Genomic DNA, 17,093 nt, shown 5'->3' with positions numbered 1-17,093 from the left:
TGTTTAATAAAACAAATACACAATATGTGTTAAATATGTTAGTATTGTCTCAAAATATAACAATTTAGTAGACATTATCATTTTTCCAACTCTAAATTCATTTCCGCGAACATGACGAATGGCCAGAAGATTGTTTAAGGGCTACACACCACAAACAATATAACCACGCCGACACCACATATGTTTTGTTGTATAAGTTTACATAATGTTTATATAATATACTGAATGTAATATTATTCTTGATGTCGTTTCAAAACTTTAGTATTTAGTTATACAATATGCTTTAGAAAATAGTAAAGTATTTTTGGGCCGATTATCGCCAGACCACAAGTAATTAATGATGTTACTTTCCCTGGTTATATTTTTATTTGAATTCAAAATGTTGAATTTATTTAAATATACTGATGGTAATGAATGCATTAAAATATTGTCTGAAATGTCACTGTTTCAAGTGGCATTTTTCATTTGAAAATAAATGATGATTTCAAATGCGCGAATATGATAAAATCGACGAATGAGGTTTATCCAATAAAGGATCTATATTTGTATTGCTATAATAACTTTATGCAAGGTAAAAATATATTATATTTGATTGTTACTATTTATTTTATGCTTTCCGATGGTTAATGGAGAAATATCAGTATTTTGAATATGGGTCATATACGCATTTTAGACGGACCACTTTTTACCCGGGATACTCGTGATATTTACCCGAAAGGGAGACAACTCCTTTAGTTACAAAAAGACCGAATGCTTGAATATAAATTGCAATTCAAATGGTATAAACAACCAGTCGTGCCAACGCACTTGTTTGATTTAAAACTCAAAAGCATTTTATAAACAGTGGGAAACAAAAACAAAAATGGATTTCTTGAAATTATATCAAGCGACATACTATTTGGACTATCTATATTACTAATAAAAATATACACCCAACATGAATTTCATAATATTTTTGACATCGACTCTCTTGCGGCTTATTTAAATGGCATTGTTATTGCTATATGTGATTTAATGACAGGTGCTCATGGAAACCTAACCATTATAAAAGCTATGGAACAGTGGAGGAGATACACGTGCTTAGACTTCGTAGAAAGGACAGATCAATATGATCGTATCATATTCAGTCCTGCTGAAGGGTGGGCAGTTTGATATATTGCATGCTCATATTAATCATTTAAATGTACTAACTATTCATTATATTGCTCTGAGGTAAGAATTTGATTTACATTTACTTTTTTGATGCTATCTTAAAAGTTACATTTATCTTTTCTTTTAAGTAAAAATGTTTGTCAGTAACATTTTGAAAAAAAAAACACAAAGATAATCGACATATCTCGCTATTTTACCAACACGTAAACAAAAAACAAACATCAACGTCAATGTTTGGTTAGCGTTGCAACAAACAGCGAATAATTTGAGATTCGTTTTGGACAAAAATGAGCTTCACTGCATGTGCGTTAAGTGTCATTCCTATTAGCCTGAGCAGTCCACACATGCTTTTCGGGGACGACAGTTTCCGCTGTTATGGATTTTTCACGTTTGAAGGAAGTCCCGTCTTAACAAATATCCAGTTTTAGCGAAAAGTGTCGGACTTCACCGGCTTATCCGGGACAACACTTTACGCACATTTATTTAGCTCAGTTGTCCCAGAACGAGACTAATGTATATCTTTATTTTGCTTTTTTCCACCAAGGACCTGCGAATCCTTTGTTGGGAGGATAATTGGGCCCCAATACATCTTCCTCGACCCGCGCAAGTGTATAACTGTAAGTATCGATTAAATGGCAGTTAAGTGCTGATTGTAGTCAGCTGTCAGATCTAGTTGTCGAATACTCCAAATATTTATTTCTGCAATATGTTTTGTTTGCCTTGGTACACATTATACTTAAACATTGCCTTCCGTTTGTCTTTATTGTAGATATAATGTTCTGTGTCGATTCTAAGTTGTTTATGCAGTTGAAAATCATTCAATCATATATTGGTTTATTCAATATATAAAACAGACATACTGTCCATGGGTATACATGATCAAAACATAGTGACATATATGGAGGCATGACATGTGATCAGTATTGAATTTTATAAGTTGTTAAATAAAGTGTAAATACATGAAAAGGACTAGGACACATGTTTTTTGGATTACAACGTTTAGAATCTATGTAACAATGAATGTTATAACGATCAAATAAAAAACTGTACAACAAAGACGAATCTACAAGAGAGCTAGAAGTAAAGTTTCAGTAAGGAATAGTATACAAGTAATCATAATAATATGTAGGTGTCTTTGACTAAATGCTTTATGTACATACATAGCTAAGTTTCTGTTGGCACTTGTATTATACGATTGCATTATTTCAATAAATTATATCATGTTTGGTATTTTCCAGTAAAATTTATTCATATACAATTTTCTAAAATGGTCATATAAGGAACATTCTAATACAAAATGATAATCATCCTCAAGAAAATTGCAATGTTGACATTTTCGATCTTGAAAAGGTAAGGCTTTAGGATTATGCCATCTGTCTGATTTAATTTCTAATCTATGGAATGAAACCCTTAATCTACAAAGACCAGATTTAAACTTATTTCGCCCCACTTGTGCAAAAAGGCACCACGTGCCTTCTAATTTCAATGTCACATGGTACCTTTTTGCACCAAGGGGGCGATTTATACTATTTTTTTAAAATAAGGTTGCAATTCAAATTTACAAAACTGCCTGTAATTTATTGCTTTTGAAAAATCATTTTGTTCTGAAATCAAATATTGTATAAATGTATCATTTAATCGAGACTTTACAGACTTTAGGATAACAAAACACTTCTCATCACCTACACCTTTAGCCATGCATATTGAAAGCCTCTGCAACAGATTACAAATCGATTTTGCACAAGAATGTTTATTTGGTGTATTTATTAAATTATCACACATGTGGCTATAAATACACTTTAACATACTAATGATCTTCTAACTGAAAGTTTTTCAACCAACATCGTATTACATTAATGGCGTTTTCAGTAATCAATGATGTTCTTCTTAGTTCCCCATATACACAATTATTCTGTATTTGAATGTTCACGCCATGTAGTTTTTTTGCAACAAATTTAAGTGAACTCTTTCAATCGTTATTTACTCAATTAAGCCCCATATTTCTGACCCGTAATTTAAAATTGGTTTAACAAGCTGATAAATAAACTCTTATTTGGTAAGTATTGAAATTGTTGGATTATTTATTAAATATAAGTTAAGCTTAAAGCGGGTATATACGATTTTGTCAAATATTTATGAATTTATAAAAAATGTGTAAAAAACTCATTATATATATATTTCAATATAAACTAAAATAAAAGTTAAGAAGAACATGTGTCGAAAAATGCTAAATAAGCCAGATATTTAATTCTGAAATCGAAAAAGGCTGTACAGCCGAATTCGCCAGCATGTATATCATGCATGTACGATGTGAATCTAAATTTAGTTTAACGATTCATTTGAAATTCCTGCAGCGATATCGATTCATACGACACACGAACACTTACTAAAAAGACGAATGCATCGGTTGTTGTAGGAAAATAATTACGAATTATCTTCGTCACAATCGGCTCGGGGCGCTAATTTGTATTTGCTGTATTTTATGAAATTCGTCTTAAATGTATCATTTTTCTTGCATATTGTGTGTTATTATAACATATTTGTATCAATATTTTACAATTCAGCACATATAAAAATCGTATATACCCGCTTTAAAAACAGCCTTTGAGGCTTGACCTGCAAGTGTTTTAAAGGTATTTACAAAAATCCTCCTGTAGTGAATACAATTTTTTAAGTATGGAAATGATCTAACAATTTCTAATGCTTGGTCTTTATATAAAATTGGAATATCCTTCTAAAGTTGACCCCTTTTTTAAAAATCATAACCTTCGTTTTATTTGTGTTAACACATAATTTTCACATATCACAACAGTCCTCTTACAAAGACAAACCTTTCATTAGTTTTTCCTTAGTTTCTGCCATAATAACAATGCCATCTGCACTTAACAACAGAAATAATTTTAGCATGCCAATATCTATTTCTTTAAAACCATTTAACATATAATGCTTTTCTAAGTCGTTCAAATAAATAGAAAATAGGAACGGTGATACTTATCCTCATTGTCTTATTCCTAAAAACAGGAAAATTCTTCATTTTTTATTGCATTACATAATTTGATTCTTGATTTCACATGTGTATGCATATATTGTATGATATCATGCAAGCATGTTTCCTCTAACGCATAGCTTATATAGTTTAAATCAGATGATATCCCTCAACAAATAATCGAACGCTTTGGTGTAATCAACAAATACGGCATACAATCTTTTTTCTGTTTACTTAATAAGTAATTTATGACACCGTGTAATACAAAAATGTTATCAACAGTTCTCATAGTTTGCCTGAATCCTGCCTGTGCATGTAGACATGATTTATCGGTCAGCCCAATTTTTAAGCCTATTGTTAATGACATTAGTAAATAATTTGCCAAAAGTACTAAATAATGGTATCCCTCTGTAAGTTTTTACACCCTGTTTATCACCTTTTTATATGTGACGGAACAATAAAACCCTCACACCAAACTTCAGGAAAGTGTCAATATTCAAAGAATTTAATAAACGAATTAAATACAACATTTAAGAAACTTTAAATACATATCAAAAATTTAACTCACTTAACAAATAATCACGACCACCTGAGTTATCAGTATGAATGTGCTTACACACATTAATAATTTCTTGATCAGTGAATGCTATATTTAAATCAATAAACATTATATTATGTTCTCCATTTAAGTACTGGTCCTGATAAAACAAACCATCTTCATCAAATTGATAAAATCTTGAGTTAGGATCATTAATTGATTTAAATCAGTTTACAAACTCCCTTCTACTTGTATCTAACGTATTGTCTGTGCATGTATTATTCTTTAACATTTTCCAGTAAAGTATTGCGTGTGTAAGTCTTTCATTTTCTAATTTCATTGTTTGATTTTTAATATAAGCATATTTCTTTTTTCTAATTGTACTTCTATACAGACTCCTAGATTCTACCATGCTTTGTCTATTTTCATCTTATGGATAATGTCTGTATATATAACGATTTATATAATAACATTATTTTTAAACATTTACATTCATTATAAACATTGGCAGCATTACACATATTTTTATCAAGAAAATATGTATTGTCAACACGCTTTTTTTTTAGATAATAGTGAATGTTAAATTTTTAAGTACATCACAAACTTGGGTTAAAAAACTATCTAATGAATCACTGTTTTAGGTTTGATCAATACAGCCACTAATAATTTCTAAGGTATTTAAACATCTTTACAATATTATGTATTTATATAATCCATTTTCTTGTCATTATCCCATTTATAAATGTATGGTAGTATTTTGGTATCATTTTCCATATGGCTATTACTAGTTGGATATGTCTCTATCTCAGTTTTACATTCAATACTAAATTTTACTACACAGTGATTTGAAAAAAATGTTAGGATTTAAAACTTCAAACTTTTGATTCAATGGATACATATTACTTTTATAGAGAACACTATCAATACTGCTACAGCCTTGTTAACTTACAAATGTGTGTTTTCCTATATTTGTATATCAAACTAGTCTACCATTCACTACTCTTAAAGTGATATTATGGACATTTTTCATGAATTGAGCTGAACAAAATTAACAGGTCAAAAGATTTAGTTAAAATGTGATAACTGGCCATTTATCTGCAGCTCATCTTGCTACCAGTTGTTTATTAAAAATATAATTTACATTCGATATATTACGTGACTCACCCAGTCCTCTAAGCCGAAATGATCCGTAAAACAAAATTGTGTCTTTGTGTCGTATGAACGAAAATGCACTAAAACTGAATTGAGGTTCACATCGTACATGTATGATCAGTTGTCAAACGAAAGTACGGTTGATATTCAAATGCATTATGTTTCTCTTTCCGTGATATTGTTTTAGTATGTTGATGCTGCATTAACAACTATAATTGTATATGAAGTGAAAAAAATTAAAAATAAACAACGGTTGCGATAGACACCTATAAACTGTTAGATGCCCAAATATCACTTTAAACCTGAAAAATTCCAATAATAACTTCCAATACTCATCTACACTTTTATCAAGGTTACATCTTTGTTAGTTTACATCTTGTACATAAACATCCAGTAACACATTTTCTACACATACATGAGCAGTGTCAAGTAAAACAAAATCTGGTTTTCCCCAACTCTAGCATTAAAATCTCCACATATATAAGGAATTCATATGTTTCATACTCATAAATATCTTTAAAATGTCATTTCTGAACGGACTGTGTTCCACTGCCTTGCGATGCATTGAAAACTAAACACAATAATAAATTATTGTTTAAATTAAATCCACATTATACAATCGCTTGTACTTTTAATAAATGTTATTTTTTTCAGTTTTTTATGAACATACATAATAATACCACCACTACTTCTTTTAGAACTTTTAAATTTAATTTCCAATATTTAACACGGCATATGCTTGTTTATTGCACTATATAAGAAAACAATATTTTACACGCAGTTGTCCATTTTTAATGACATTGACACATACATCGCCTTTAACACAAACGTTTGGAAAAAAAATTGTCCATTAATTTACAGGTCATTTGCATTATCAATGTCCACTATGAGGCACTCACCAATCCGTTCAAGCCGTATCCATGCAAAATAAAAAGGTTAATTTCAGATTGCAGCATCTCATCATCTCTAAGTCATTTATTAAGCAAACTGACTCAATCATTGCCTCTTTTATTAGCTGACATGTCACATTGCAGTTGCCGATCATTTTACACGAGATCGGTCATGCAATTGGCCTATACCATGAACACACGAGGGCTGACCGGGATAAATACGTCACCATAAACTACGACGTCATTGACCGGGAATACCGCTATAACTTTGATAAACTAATCGGGGACCAATACCTCTATTTTAACAAGACGTATGACTATCACAGCATCATGCATTACGGCTTAAATGTAAGTACCAGGCTTTAGCTAGAAAGTCAACAGATAATTTTTGCTTACGTGTTCCAGTGTAAACTCAAGACAGAATTTATTCGGTCAGTTTCTGTTTGTCGATCGTCGTAGTCGTTAACAATACAGAACTTCTATGAAATCGTTGGCATATTTTTACCAAAAACGACAGAAATGCGCTTTAAACAAATGTATCTACATCTTTTGAATAGCAATGCAACATTTCAAAATTCGTGTTAGCTTTAACAAATGGGTTAATGTTAAAATATTGTGTCACACATTATCATTAGATCAAAAAAATACATTTGGTAAACATTAATCAGCCAAAATATGCTTTATATGTCTGAATTGCTTGGGAAGTTGCAAGTTAAAAGCATGCCAATAGTATCAAGGCGTACAGATGCATTTGCTTTGATGGAAGCTTATTCGTTGTACACATTTATAGCTTATCTTTTTTAGTTTTTCGCAAACCCCTCTTCGGCTTTATCTATGGTACCGACACAGAGTATGGACTATTGGCCTGGAACAGCACAACACCTCAGCTTTCATGATGTACAAATTGTGAATGCGATGTATAAGTGTAAAGGTTGGGATTTCTTTCAATAAGAGCTGAATTTCCTTACCACATGTGTGTTTCACCTTCGATAGTCTTTTATGCTTTAAAGCATTGCTGTATGTATATCTAAGACAATCGTGCAAACTGATATAATATTTGCTTTGGGATAAATTTGAGAAACAAATAGAGTGAATGAGTCAGATAACCCGCAACTTCTTGGTAATTTTGAGCACGTAATCCGTGTTTCAAAGCAAATTGTTTTATTAATTAAAACAAGGAAACTAATACATGTGATGCATGTGAAACACACATTTTAATTATTGAAAGAAAAATAAGCAACACCACAATTTTATATTTAATTTATTTTCGTTGTTTAATAGTCCGTAATAATTAAGGATTGATAAAGCGTTGTATTGAACCAATGTAACGTCGACAACGTCATATCTGTGTATGTTCTTCTGTTTATACCTGCTATTGTAGAGAAGTGTGCTAACGTTGATTGCCCAAAGGGTGCATTTGTGGGTAAAAACTGCGAATGTTTCTGCCAAGGACCTATCAAAGATCCGGTTCAACGATGCAACCACCCGAAAGGTATGGACGTACCGGACGCAAACACGGCCATTAATCACGCGCGCCTACTCTTTTGTAGATGCATTATTAATTAGCCAATGCAACTTCCGATGTAGCGCTCAGGCCCGGATGTTTTGAAATTTCATGGATAATTATAGGTTATATAAGTTTTTTCAATGTACAGAATCTTACATTCTCATCCCATTTAAAATCGTAAGAACCTTTATAAGTTGTGGCATGGCGGATGTATTAAAAGCATTTCGATTAGTTTTTCCTTTGTGACGAGAAAAAGTACACCCATTTAAATCGCTTACGGCACCAAACGATTGCGTACAACATTCATTCGATGCTGCATGCACAAAAATACTGGCTTCGTTTCGACGTAGTAGATAATTTTGCATTTTTCCAAAAGAGATGGAGCCAATGCTTAGGAGATGGCGCTAATGATAGGAGGTGGTACCAATGCAAGATGTATCAGGAAACTGTCGTATCGCAATGCCATTATCACATGACGTGCATTTGATAGATAATGTTATTTGTTATGTTAACTTTATTTTTCAACGTACATACGAAGGCACAAGTCATTACAGAACATAAACACATTCTATCATAAATAATATGTAGTTTTTTTATATTTAAGTGATCATCTCAATAAGAAGTCACCAACATAAATAAAACATAGTGTACGATATATACCAAAAATGTGTAGTACTCAATAAAACCAACAACTTAATGTTCAATATTCTCAAAATAACTCATCGACAGCAATATTTGTATACAGTGATGATAATTCACGAAATAAAAATAATATAATACCTCTTCTTGAAACGATGATTTGTGTCCATTAATCCGAATGCTAAATTTACTAAAAGGCAAGGTCAAGGAATCTTTACTCATATATGTTGTTTTTCCCACAATGAACTCCAAAATAATGAAGATAGCTCGGTCTTTTCCCTTTGATTTGTATATATAATACATGTTAAATGTTCTTATCTTACAAAGACGAACGTTTATATCCATTAATACATTATTTGAAAACCACTTTTTCTAATTAAAAACGCACACGACTCAAATGTGCTGACGAAGTCAACTAACAAAAAATAATGTAAGTCCTGTAAACATAATAGAAACCATAGCATAAATATTTCACTTTAAAATAGCTATAAATGTGAATTGGCGCAACCTCCTAATCTGAGCGCCACATCCTGGGCATTGGCTCCATCTCTTTTTGAAAAATGCTTATTTATCTGTTAGATCGGTTAGATCGATGTTTTTGTGCACGCATTAACTTGTACAGGTTCAAGGCAATCGTTTTTTTTTTGTAATGAGCGATTAAATTGGCTGGGAATTTGCTCGTCATACAGGCAAAATACAGCTATTTGCTTTTACGAACTCTACCATGCCACAACTAATAAAGGTCCTCACGTTTCCAAATGGGTTGTGATTGTATGCTTCTGTACATCTTTGGATGAATTCATAATCGCCGAATCGCACAACATTGTCCGAATTTTAAAAATAATGCGAAAAATGTTTAAAAAAAACTATATAACCTAATCACCCAGTAAAATTGTCCGTTAAATTTTTCAAAACATCCGGGCCTGAGCGCCACCTCGGAAGTAGCATTTGCTCATTTATTATTGCATCTCAAAAAGAGGTGGCGCGTGTGATTAACGGCCGTGAACTAATGATCACCCAACAATCACAGTTATATACCTTATTTCACAATTGCAATGGTTTTCAAAGACTGTGGGTGACTGTTAAAAAGTTTCAAACCTTCTGCATTCACATCCATGGATCACTATCTAATTAATCTGTGAATATTGACAAAAGTTTTGTTCGTTTGCTTATTTTGCCATAGTTTTAGATTTGCTAGTGTGTTGAACCGTTAATTTTAAGAAGTAGAATGCATGTTAACTGCGAGATAGGTTTGTGGTGTTGGCAGAAACACCTCAATTTAAATATTGATGAAGTGCAAAAAAAGTTGCAAATTTCTCATACCTATTAAAACTCATTCTACACAAGAAGGCTATAAAGGGAGTATTGAGTTGATATTTTCTTTTATTAATAAATAATATTATAAAGTATTAATATACATTGCATTCTTTACTTAATATCGTTTTAGGACAAACTTATTTTGGCTTTGAACTTACATAAATTGTGTAATAGTGTACACTCGTGTTGTTTTAATCGTTTGTAAATCTCACAAACGACACGTTTGCAGCCTTTGATCATATGTATTTGTGTCAAGGTGTTACTATTTGAGTTGCTTGTTCTCTTTTAAATTCCATTAGTGTTCTGTGAAGCCCCGGATATTGACTTGGACATCTACTATGTTTTCTCAGAAGACAGAAAAGCACTGCTGAGAGTTCTGTCTGGAACCTCGTACCCGGACGGAACTGTTCTCATAGTGGAGGATCAACGTTGCTCCAAACATGAAACCGGCAATTTTACCTGTAAAAACGGCCGATGGGTAGGCAATGTTAACTGCAAACCAGGTAATACCAGATTAAGACAATCTTCGCACTGAATACTGCACATGAAACCAACCAACGTAAATTGTTATTACGGAATCGGATACGTATGGCACTAAGTTTTATATATTAAGAACCGTAGCAGTTTATCGCCGATACTATAGTAGGTGAAGGCGCGTGAGGTCCGATTTTCCTAAAGACTTGCTTTAGTGCCTATGCTTGTAAATGAATAAAGGTTATGTTTCTGTCTAGATCGCTGTGTGTACAACACGTCCCGATACGACTTCACACCGAGCATTACTGCGGACGAAAGAACGGAATACGTCAACTCAGGAACAATCGTAAGCGTTTCGTCAGTGTACGAGTTTTTCATTGGGTCCCAATGGTAAACAGAATTGGCTGAGCAAAAATATTTGGACCTAGACATCTTATGTTTTTAAGTAAATTGCACATCCATGTACTCAATTAATATAATTAAAATTTATTTTATGTAATAAATATTAATAGTGAATATGAAAATAAATGTTAACACTTAATGTTTATTGTGCAAAACATTTTATTGTGCAAAACAATCAAATAAAATGAAAAGTTCAACTTTTTATATCGAAGAAAAATGATAAAATGTCATTACTGATATGGTTTCATTTTTATTTCTCTTTTATTAGACAAAAATACTTGCTATTTGAAGCAAACTCGCCTGTTAATATAGACATTTTAGCCGCCCTCATAGTCACAACATTTCATGATTGTTTGCGTCCCTAGCAAAATGAGTTCGCACATAGATATGTGTACATACTTCAATACTGGAACTAACGTTGTGTGTAATGTTATTGCTTAATATAAGGTTACAGGTATTTGTTCATATATACAAGGAGGTGCGATACCTATAACGTATGATGATCTTGTTAATAAGGAATACGTGTGCATTTGGAAAGCCCATCTTTGAAAGTTCCTTGTGTAATATAATATTATATTTGATAGCAACGTATTCAACGTATTCACAACTGAAATAGAGACACGTTTTACAAATGACACATTATTGACGCGTCATATTGACCTTGCGTTAAAACGTATCTAGTAAGTAAACAGGAATAAAATGTTTATTCTACTTTTTATTTTCCTTTCAAAGGTGCACGTCAAGTGCGTATCTCCGAATGCGATCCCAGGTTATGATTCTGAATGCACAGATTCCCTTTGGATCCCAGAATTGCCGAATTGCGATGCAGGTAAAGAAATGCAGTCATGCTGATCAAACAAAGCAAATTTCCGTTAAAATATAAAGCAACATAACCTTTTCCAGCGGTATATTAAACGTTTGAGTAGTTACTAAAAAAAGATAAGTCCTAGTTATTATCTGCAGGGACCAAACCAATTCTGCAGCGGGATATTGAAAAATATCCCAACCAAAAGAAAGAACCATATGACCGAAATATTAACTTCAAATTTTGTGGTAGATTGGACGATTGAGATTGGATAATCCTTTCAAAGTAAATGTTAACACGAATGGTGATGTTGTCAGAAATAATAATAAAAATAAAGATATTATTATAGACAATGTACATGTTTTGTCACTGGAAGAGCTAAAATTTAAAATGAATAAACCAGTAAACGTTCTTCATAATTCTACTTTGCCTCAGTGAAACATGTTTAATTAAAATAGTATAATTAACAAATAATCAATGCCTTCAGTGCATACGTTTATATCGTTAATAATAACATCCCGTTTATTTATAAAAGTGCGTTTAAAGTTGGTTGATGGACACACTTAAGATTCTGGGCGTTTAGAAATAATTATTGGGGATCGTCGCGGTACCGTATGTGATGATATGTGGGACGAAAACAATGCATCAGTCATTTGCTTGGATTCCTTAAAAACTTTTTTTCTATATTTTGGGTTTTATTTGTCTATTAACAACAACAATCCTACTTACAAAAATGCTCCTCAGAAAATGTGTTCAAATACTTTGGTCTTCACTTTATGTCGTAAACGAAATTAAATATGGGTCTCATAAATGCTAAATTGTATAAGAAGTTACTTAAGGTGCAATATTTAAAATAACACTGTAAAAGACGCTGATGGTCAGTCACTCCTTTCTTTCTGTATAGATTTTACGTAAATTTAATCTAACTGTCTCTTGTTATCGATACTACCCCATTTTGTGGATTGGACTACCTGACGGTGCATTGTGTGCACGCTACGAAACGAAGGCATGCGTGTTGCGCTGTTCATGTTTATAATTTTATGAATGTATATGTGGCGTCTTTAATTACTTGTTTACTTTTATGTCAGTTCTGTAGTACAATTTTAACATGACAACATATTTGTTAGAGACAATATCGTGATTATATCACAAGTTCATATTTGTGCGTATAAGTTTGAAAGCTTCACAGTTACTCTGCTTTTGCAAAATGACCATGTATAAGAACAATAAAAGCTATACAATTACTGTCATAGCACTAAATTTTCCAGCTTTAAAATGTCCGGATGTCTCCTACATTGCGGATGGCATATCTCACCAGGTAATCTGGAAGAATCCTGAGAACACATACCAGAGTGTTATTAGATACGGCTGCGACGTAGGTAAATTTATTTTCGGACGATTGTAATTCGACATTTAGCGGTTTATTTTACGGCGCCGATTCTATTCGATAAACCACACACTAAATTTACTTACAAAATATGTAAAGATTAATCGTGATACCAATGTATTAGTACATGCACTTTCTTCCATGAGTTCCTAACCTTGCAACTCGATGAACAAACCGTTTGCAATCACCAGGCTCCGTCCTTTAAAAATGCAAACACACAATTATATTTCTTTTTCCTAATAACAGAAACCCCCGTCGTTTTTAAGAATTGACATTTAATAAGAACACAACGAATTAATGTTGATACAATTCTTAAATGAAGCAATGTTTCAATCACATTCATGTTCGAAAAATAAGGCAATTACTGATACGTTACAAACACACTCAGAGTTAGGCATGCTATAAATGCAGATACTACGCTTTGTTTTGACCAAACGTCCTGCAAGTAATGATAATTGAGTTAGTTATTTTGAGCAAATTAACATGTTATGTGTATTTATTGCTAAATTGAAAAAAATGTATTACCAATTTATATTTCTTGGGAGATAATTGAAATCATCAAATCATCACGTTGATCGTAATATGATGAAAATACAATTTAAGAACTTTTAAGGGTTTTTAGTTAATAAATAGTTCTTATTATTTTCGAATAATGTATTATGTGAGTTATGAACAGGTTACTGTATGGTTTTCGGGGACGCCAGCAGGGTATGCCAGGCTGACGATACATGGAGTGGAAGTATGCCTCAGTGTCGCTTAAAATTCCCATATAGGTTTTAAAGTAAGCTTTAAAGTATATTGTGAAAGACGATGGTTGCATGTGAGTGAAGATAGCATACACACTTTCATGCATGCATCTTGGATAATAATTGACTGCAAAACAACGAAATCATGCACGTAATAGACCATTCGACCTTTTCTAATATCTTTTTTTCGAATAAGAACATTCATCAGCGACAAAGACGTAAAACTTTAATTCCAACCTTTTAAAAATCAGAATAATTATTGCTTTCTTCTTACAGACGTTACGCCGTTTTTTCGCTATCATGTTAACATTTGTTTCACGCTGTTTGCAGTGCATTAAAATGATGTACATGTAATCAACTTGTAATTTGGAGTTTATACAGCATGTATTTGTATTGTATTTTCATTTCAACTCGCTCGTTATGATACTAAAACGTAAGGTCTTGAAAAAACGTGTTAACACTATCTAGACCTTATAAATTGGTCAATGTCGAAGATACTTTGGATCCATAATAAAACCATATTTGAATGTGGGTCAAGTTGGATAAAACTAGGTCACCAGATAAAACGTATAAAACATATTTATTTTCTCAATATGTTTATGCTTTATTGTTCTTTTTTATTTACATTATTCCTTTTTCATTAAATTTATACAATTCAACTGTATATTAGAAATCATTAATTTTTGAATATGCCATTCTCACCAACCGTCACAGCAAGGTCCTGTTCACCAAGGTGGACAATTACAATTACCGCCATAAAACAGATGGCCGTGACTGCATATTTGATTACACTCTTAGCATTCTCTACAAGAGGATGTGCCACCTGATCCGATTGCACCATAACTATAAGAGCAAGTCCGACATCTATGTTCTCCTTCCTGCTGCATATACCAAATGGATTACAAGATGAAATTTGTTATGCACTTTAACTACAAGACTGTAGCATAAGTATGAACAAAACAAAGCTAATACACGAAGATTTTGAAAAAGAGCAAAAACATATAACAAAATCGATTCGTGCTTACCTCGTGAATATACATTTGATATCATAGTCCATTGAAGTAAAGCAGTGATGGTTAAAATCGACATGACGAAATTATTGGCAGTTTATCATATTTTATAATACGAATCAAATAGAATAAAAGACGTTTAAATACCCATGCTTCCACAGATAAACCACTAAAAATATAACCAAACTGAAGGAATTAGCACATCGTAAACCCGAGTGATCAGTGCGGCAGAGACGTTAGTTGGCTTTATTAATGTAACTTTTGATGTCTAAGAATGCTTGAATACGAAAAACCGTTAATGCCATCGTGGTTACACATTAAAACCCAAAGGGCGACTATGCGAAAGTACGATAGTACGATGGTGACAATGCGATAGTACGATGGCGACATTGCGATAGTACGATGGCGACCATGTGATAACTCGATAGTACGATGGCGACAATGCGATAGTACCGTGGCAAGAATGCGACAACGCGATAGTACGATGGCGACAATGTGATAGTCATATCGTTCTGTCGCCATCGTATCATCGCATTGTCGCCATCGTACTATCGCATTTTCGCCATCGTACTATCGAACTGTCACAATCGTATTGTTGCAATGTCGTCATCGTATTACCGCACAATCGCATTGTCGCGATCGTACTATCGCACTGTCGCCAACGTATTGTCGCACTGTCACCATCGTTTTATCTTTATCATACTGTCGCGTTGTCGTATTGTCGCCATTATTCTATCACATTTTCGCCATCGTACTAATGCGTTGAAGAAAGCATGCAGTGTGCAATTTACGTTGTTGTTTTAATATAAGAATGGACTTTGTACTGTTCAGGAGAATGTTAGATAATTTGTATAAATACATTTTATAAAGTATTGTATGAAATCAGTATAAGTATTGTTATATGAAACTACAATTTAAGAACTTTCAAGATTTCTAAGTGAATAAATAGCTCTTATTATTTTCGAATAATGTATTATGTGAATTATGAACAGATTTTGTCAATCCAGACGGAGGGTTATGCCAGGCTGACGGTACATGGAGTGGAAGTATGCCTCAGTATACAAGTAAGCATAATACTTCTATGTAATATTATGTTGCACATCAAGTTAGCGTTTTCAGTCGTGATGCAATGAGGACACGCCCGGCTTACGATATATGCACGTTCCAAATGCAAACGTACGTTGCATGGATTAGAAACCGAACGTTTTATTGTTGGTGGCTATATTGTTCTTTCAGTACTCTTTATCTGCATTGTTTACCTTCAAAGTCACTTATCATATCTTTAGTAAGGTAAATTTAGTATGCAGGAATTGACATACATTTAATATTTGTGTTTAATTATGGAGTTGACAACCGTCCGAAAAAAATAGATTTTATATGTACGGAAACACTTTAGGGTTTTATTCTCTTAAGTTTGTGTCACCACGTTATCAATGAATTGAAAATAAGTGGAAGAAATTGAGTTTATGGCACTACGTCTCATTGCACTTAATCATTTTGGCCCATTTTAATGCCTGTTTCAAAAAAATAACACCATTTTCTCATCTTGTTTAACAGCAATTAATCAATGGCACCCACGCTTTTTTTGTGAATTCCTGTATCATATTTGTGTATGCAACATTTTGGTGTTTTTAATTGAAGACTACGTTGAAAGATGAACTTTACGCTACGTGTATTGTGCTTTGTCGAAATCTAACTGTCGAAACTCTGGTTTCAGATTGTGCTTGCTTTTGATGAATGGGATTTTCTTACGAGTGTTCTGACACATATTTTGTTACTCCAATTTTCATAAGTAGATATATTCATATTTAAGTTGATATCAGACTTGCACAACCTGAAAAAAGAAAAGGAAACAGCGATGCATTGAAAGTTGGTCGTTTCATAATAATCCGTCGGGAATTAAATTCAATGTCAGCTCACCTGTTTAATATATTTAAGCCGTTTTGCCAATAAATATGTCATATAAAAAATTGTTATATAAAACAACAAGCTTATGGAGGCCCCAATAAGATGTGCGATATGCAGTAATGATTCTTAACGACGCATTATTATTTGAGAAATGTTTCCGAGTGAGGTGGTAGTGTAGTA

General features: G+C 32.7%; 1 protein-coding gene across 1 annotated transcript in view; it reads left to right on the top strand.

The window, feature by feature from the left end:
• The first annotated feature begins 7,552 nt into the window (after nucleotides 1–7,552).
• The window catches only part of LOC127838236 (uncharacterized), a 28,087-nt gene continuing 18,546 nt past the window's right edge, over nucleotides 7,553–17,093 (top strand). The window contains exons 1-6 of the mRNA XM_052365852.1: nucleotides 7,553–7,649; nucleotides 8,100–8,210; nucleotides 10,481–10,684; nucleotides 10,913–11,001; nucleotides 11,790–11,886; nucleotides 13,131–13,241. Coding sequence (XP_052221812.1) covers nucleotides 7,553–7,649; nucleotides 8,100–8,210; nucleotides 10,481–10,684; nucleotides 10,913–11,001; nucleotides 11,790–11,886; nucleotides 13,131–13,241 — 709 coding nt within the window. The remainder of the gene's footprint in view (nucleotides 7,650–8,099; nucleotides 8,211–10,480; nucleotides 10,685–10,912; nucleotides 11,002–11,789; nucleotides 11,887–13,130; nucleotides 13,242–17,093) is intronic.

This window comes from Dreissena polymorpha, chromosome 7 (genome assembly GCF_020536995.1).
Source record: "Dreissena polymorpha isolate Duluth1 chromosome 7, UMN_Dpol_1.0, whole genome shotgun sequence".
NCBI lineage: Eukaryota > Metazoa > Mollusca > Bivalvia > Myida > Dreissenidae > Dreissena > Dreissena polymorpha.
This window is presented reverse-complemented; position numbering and strand designations above follow the sequence as displayed.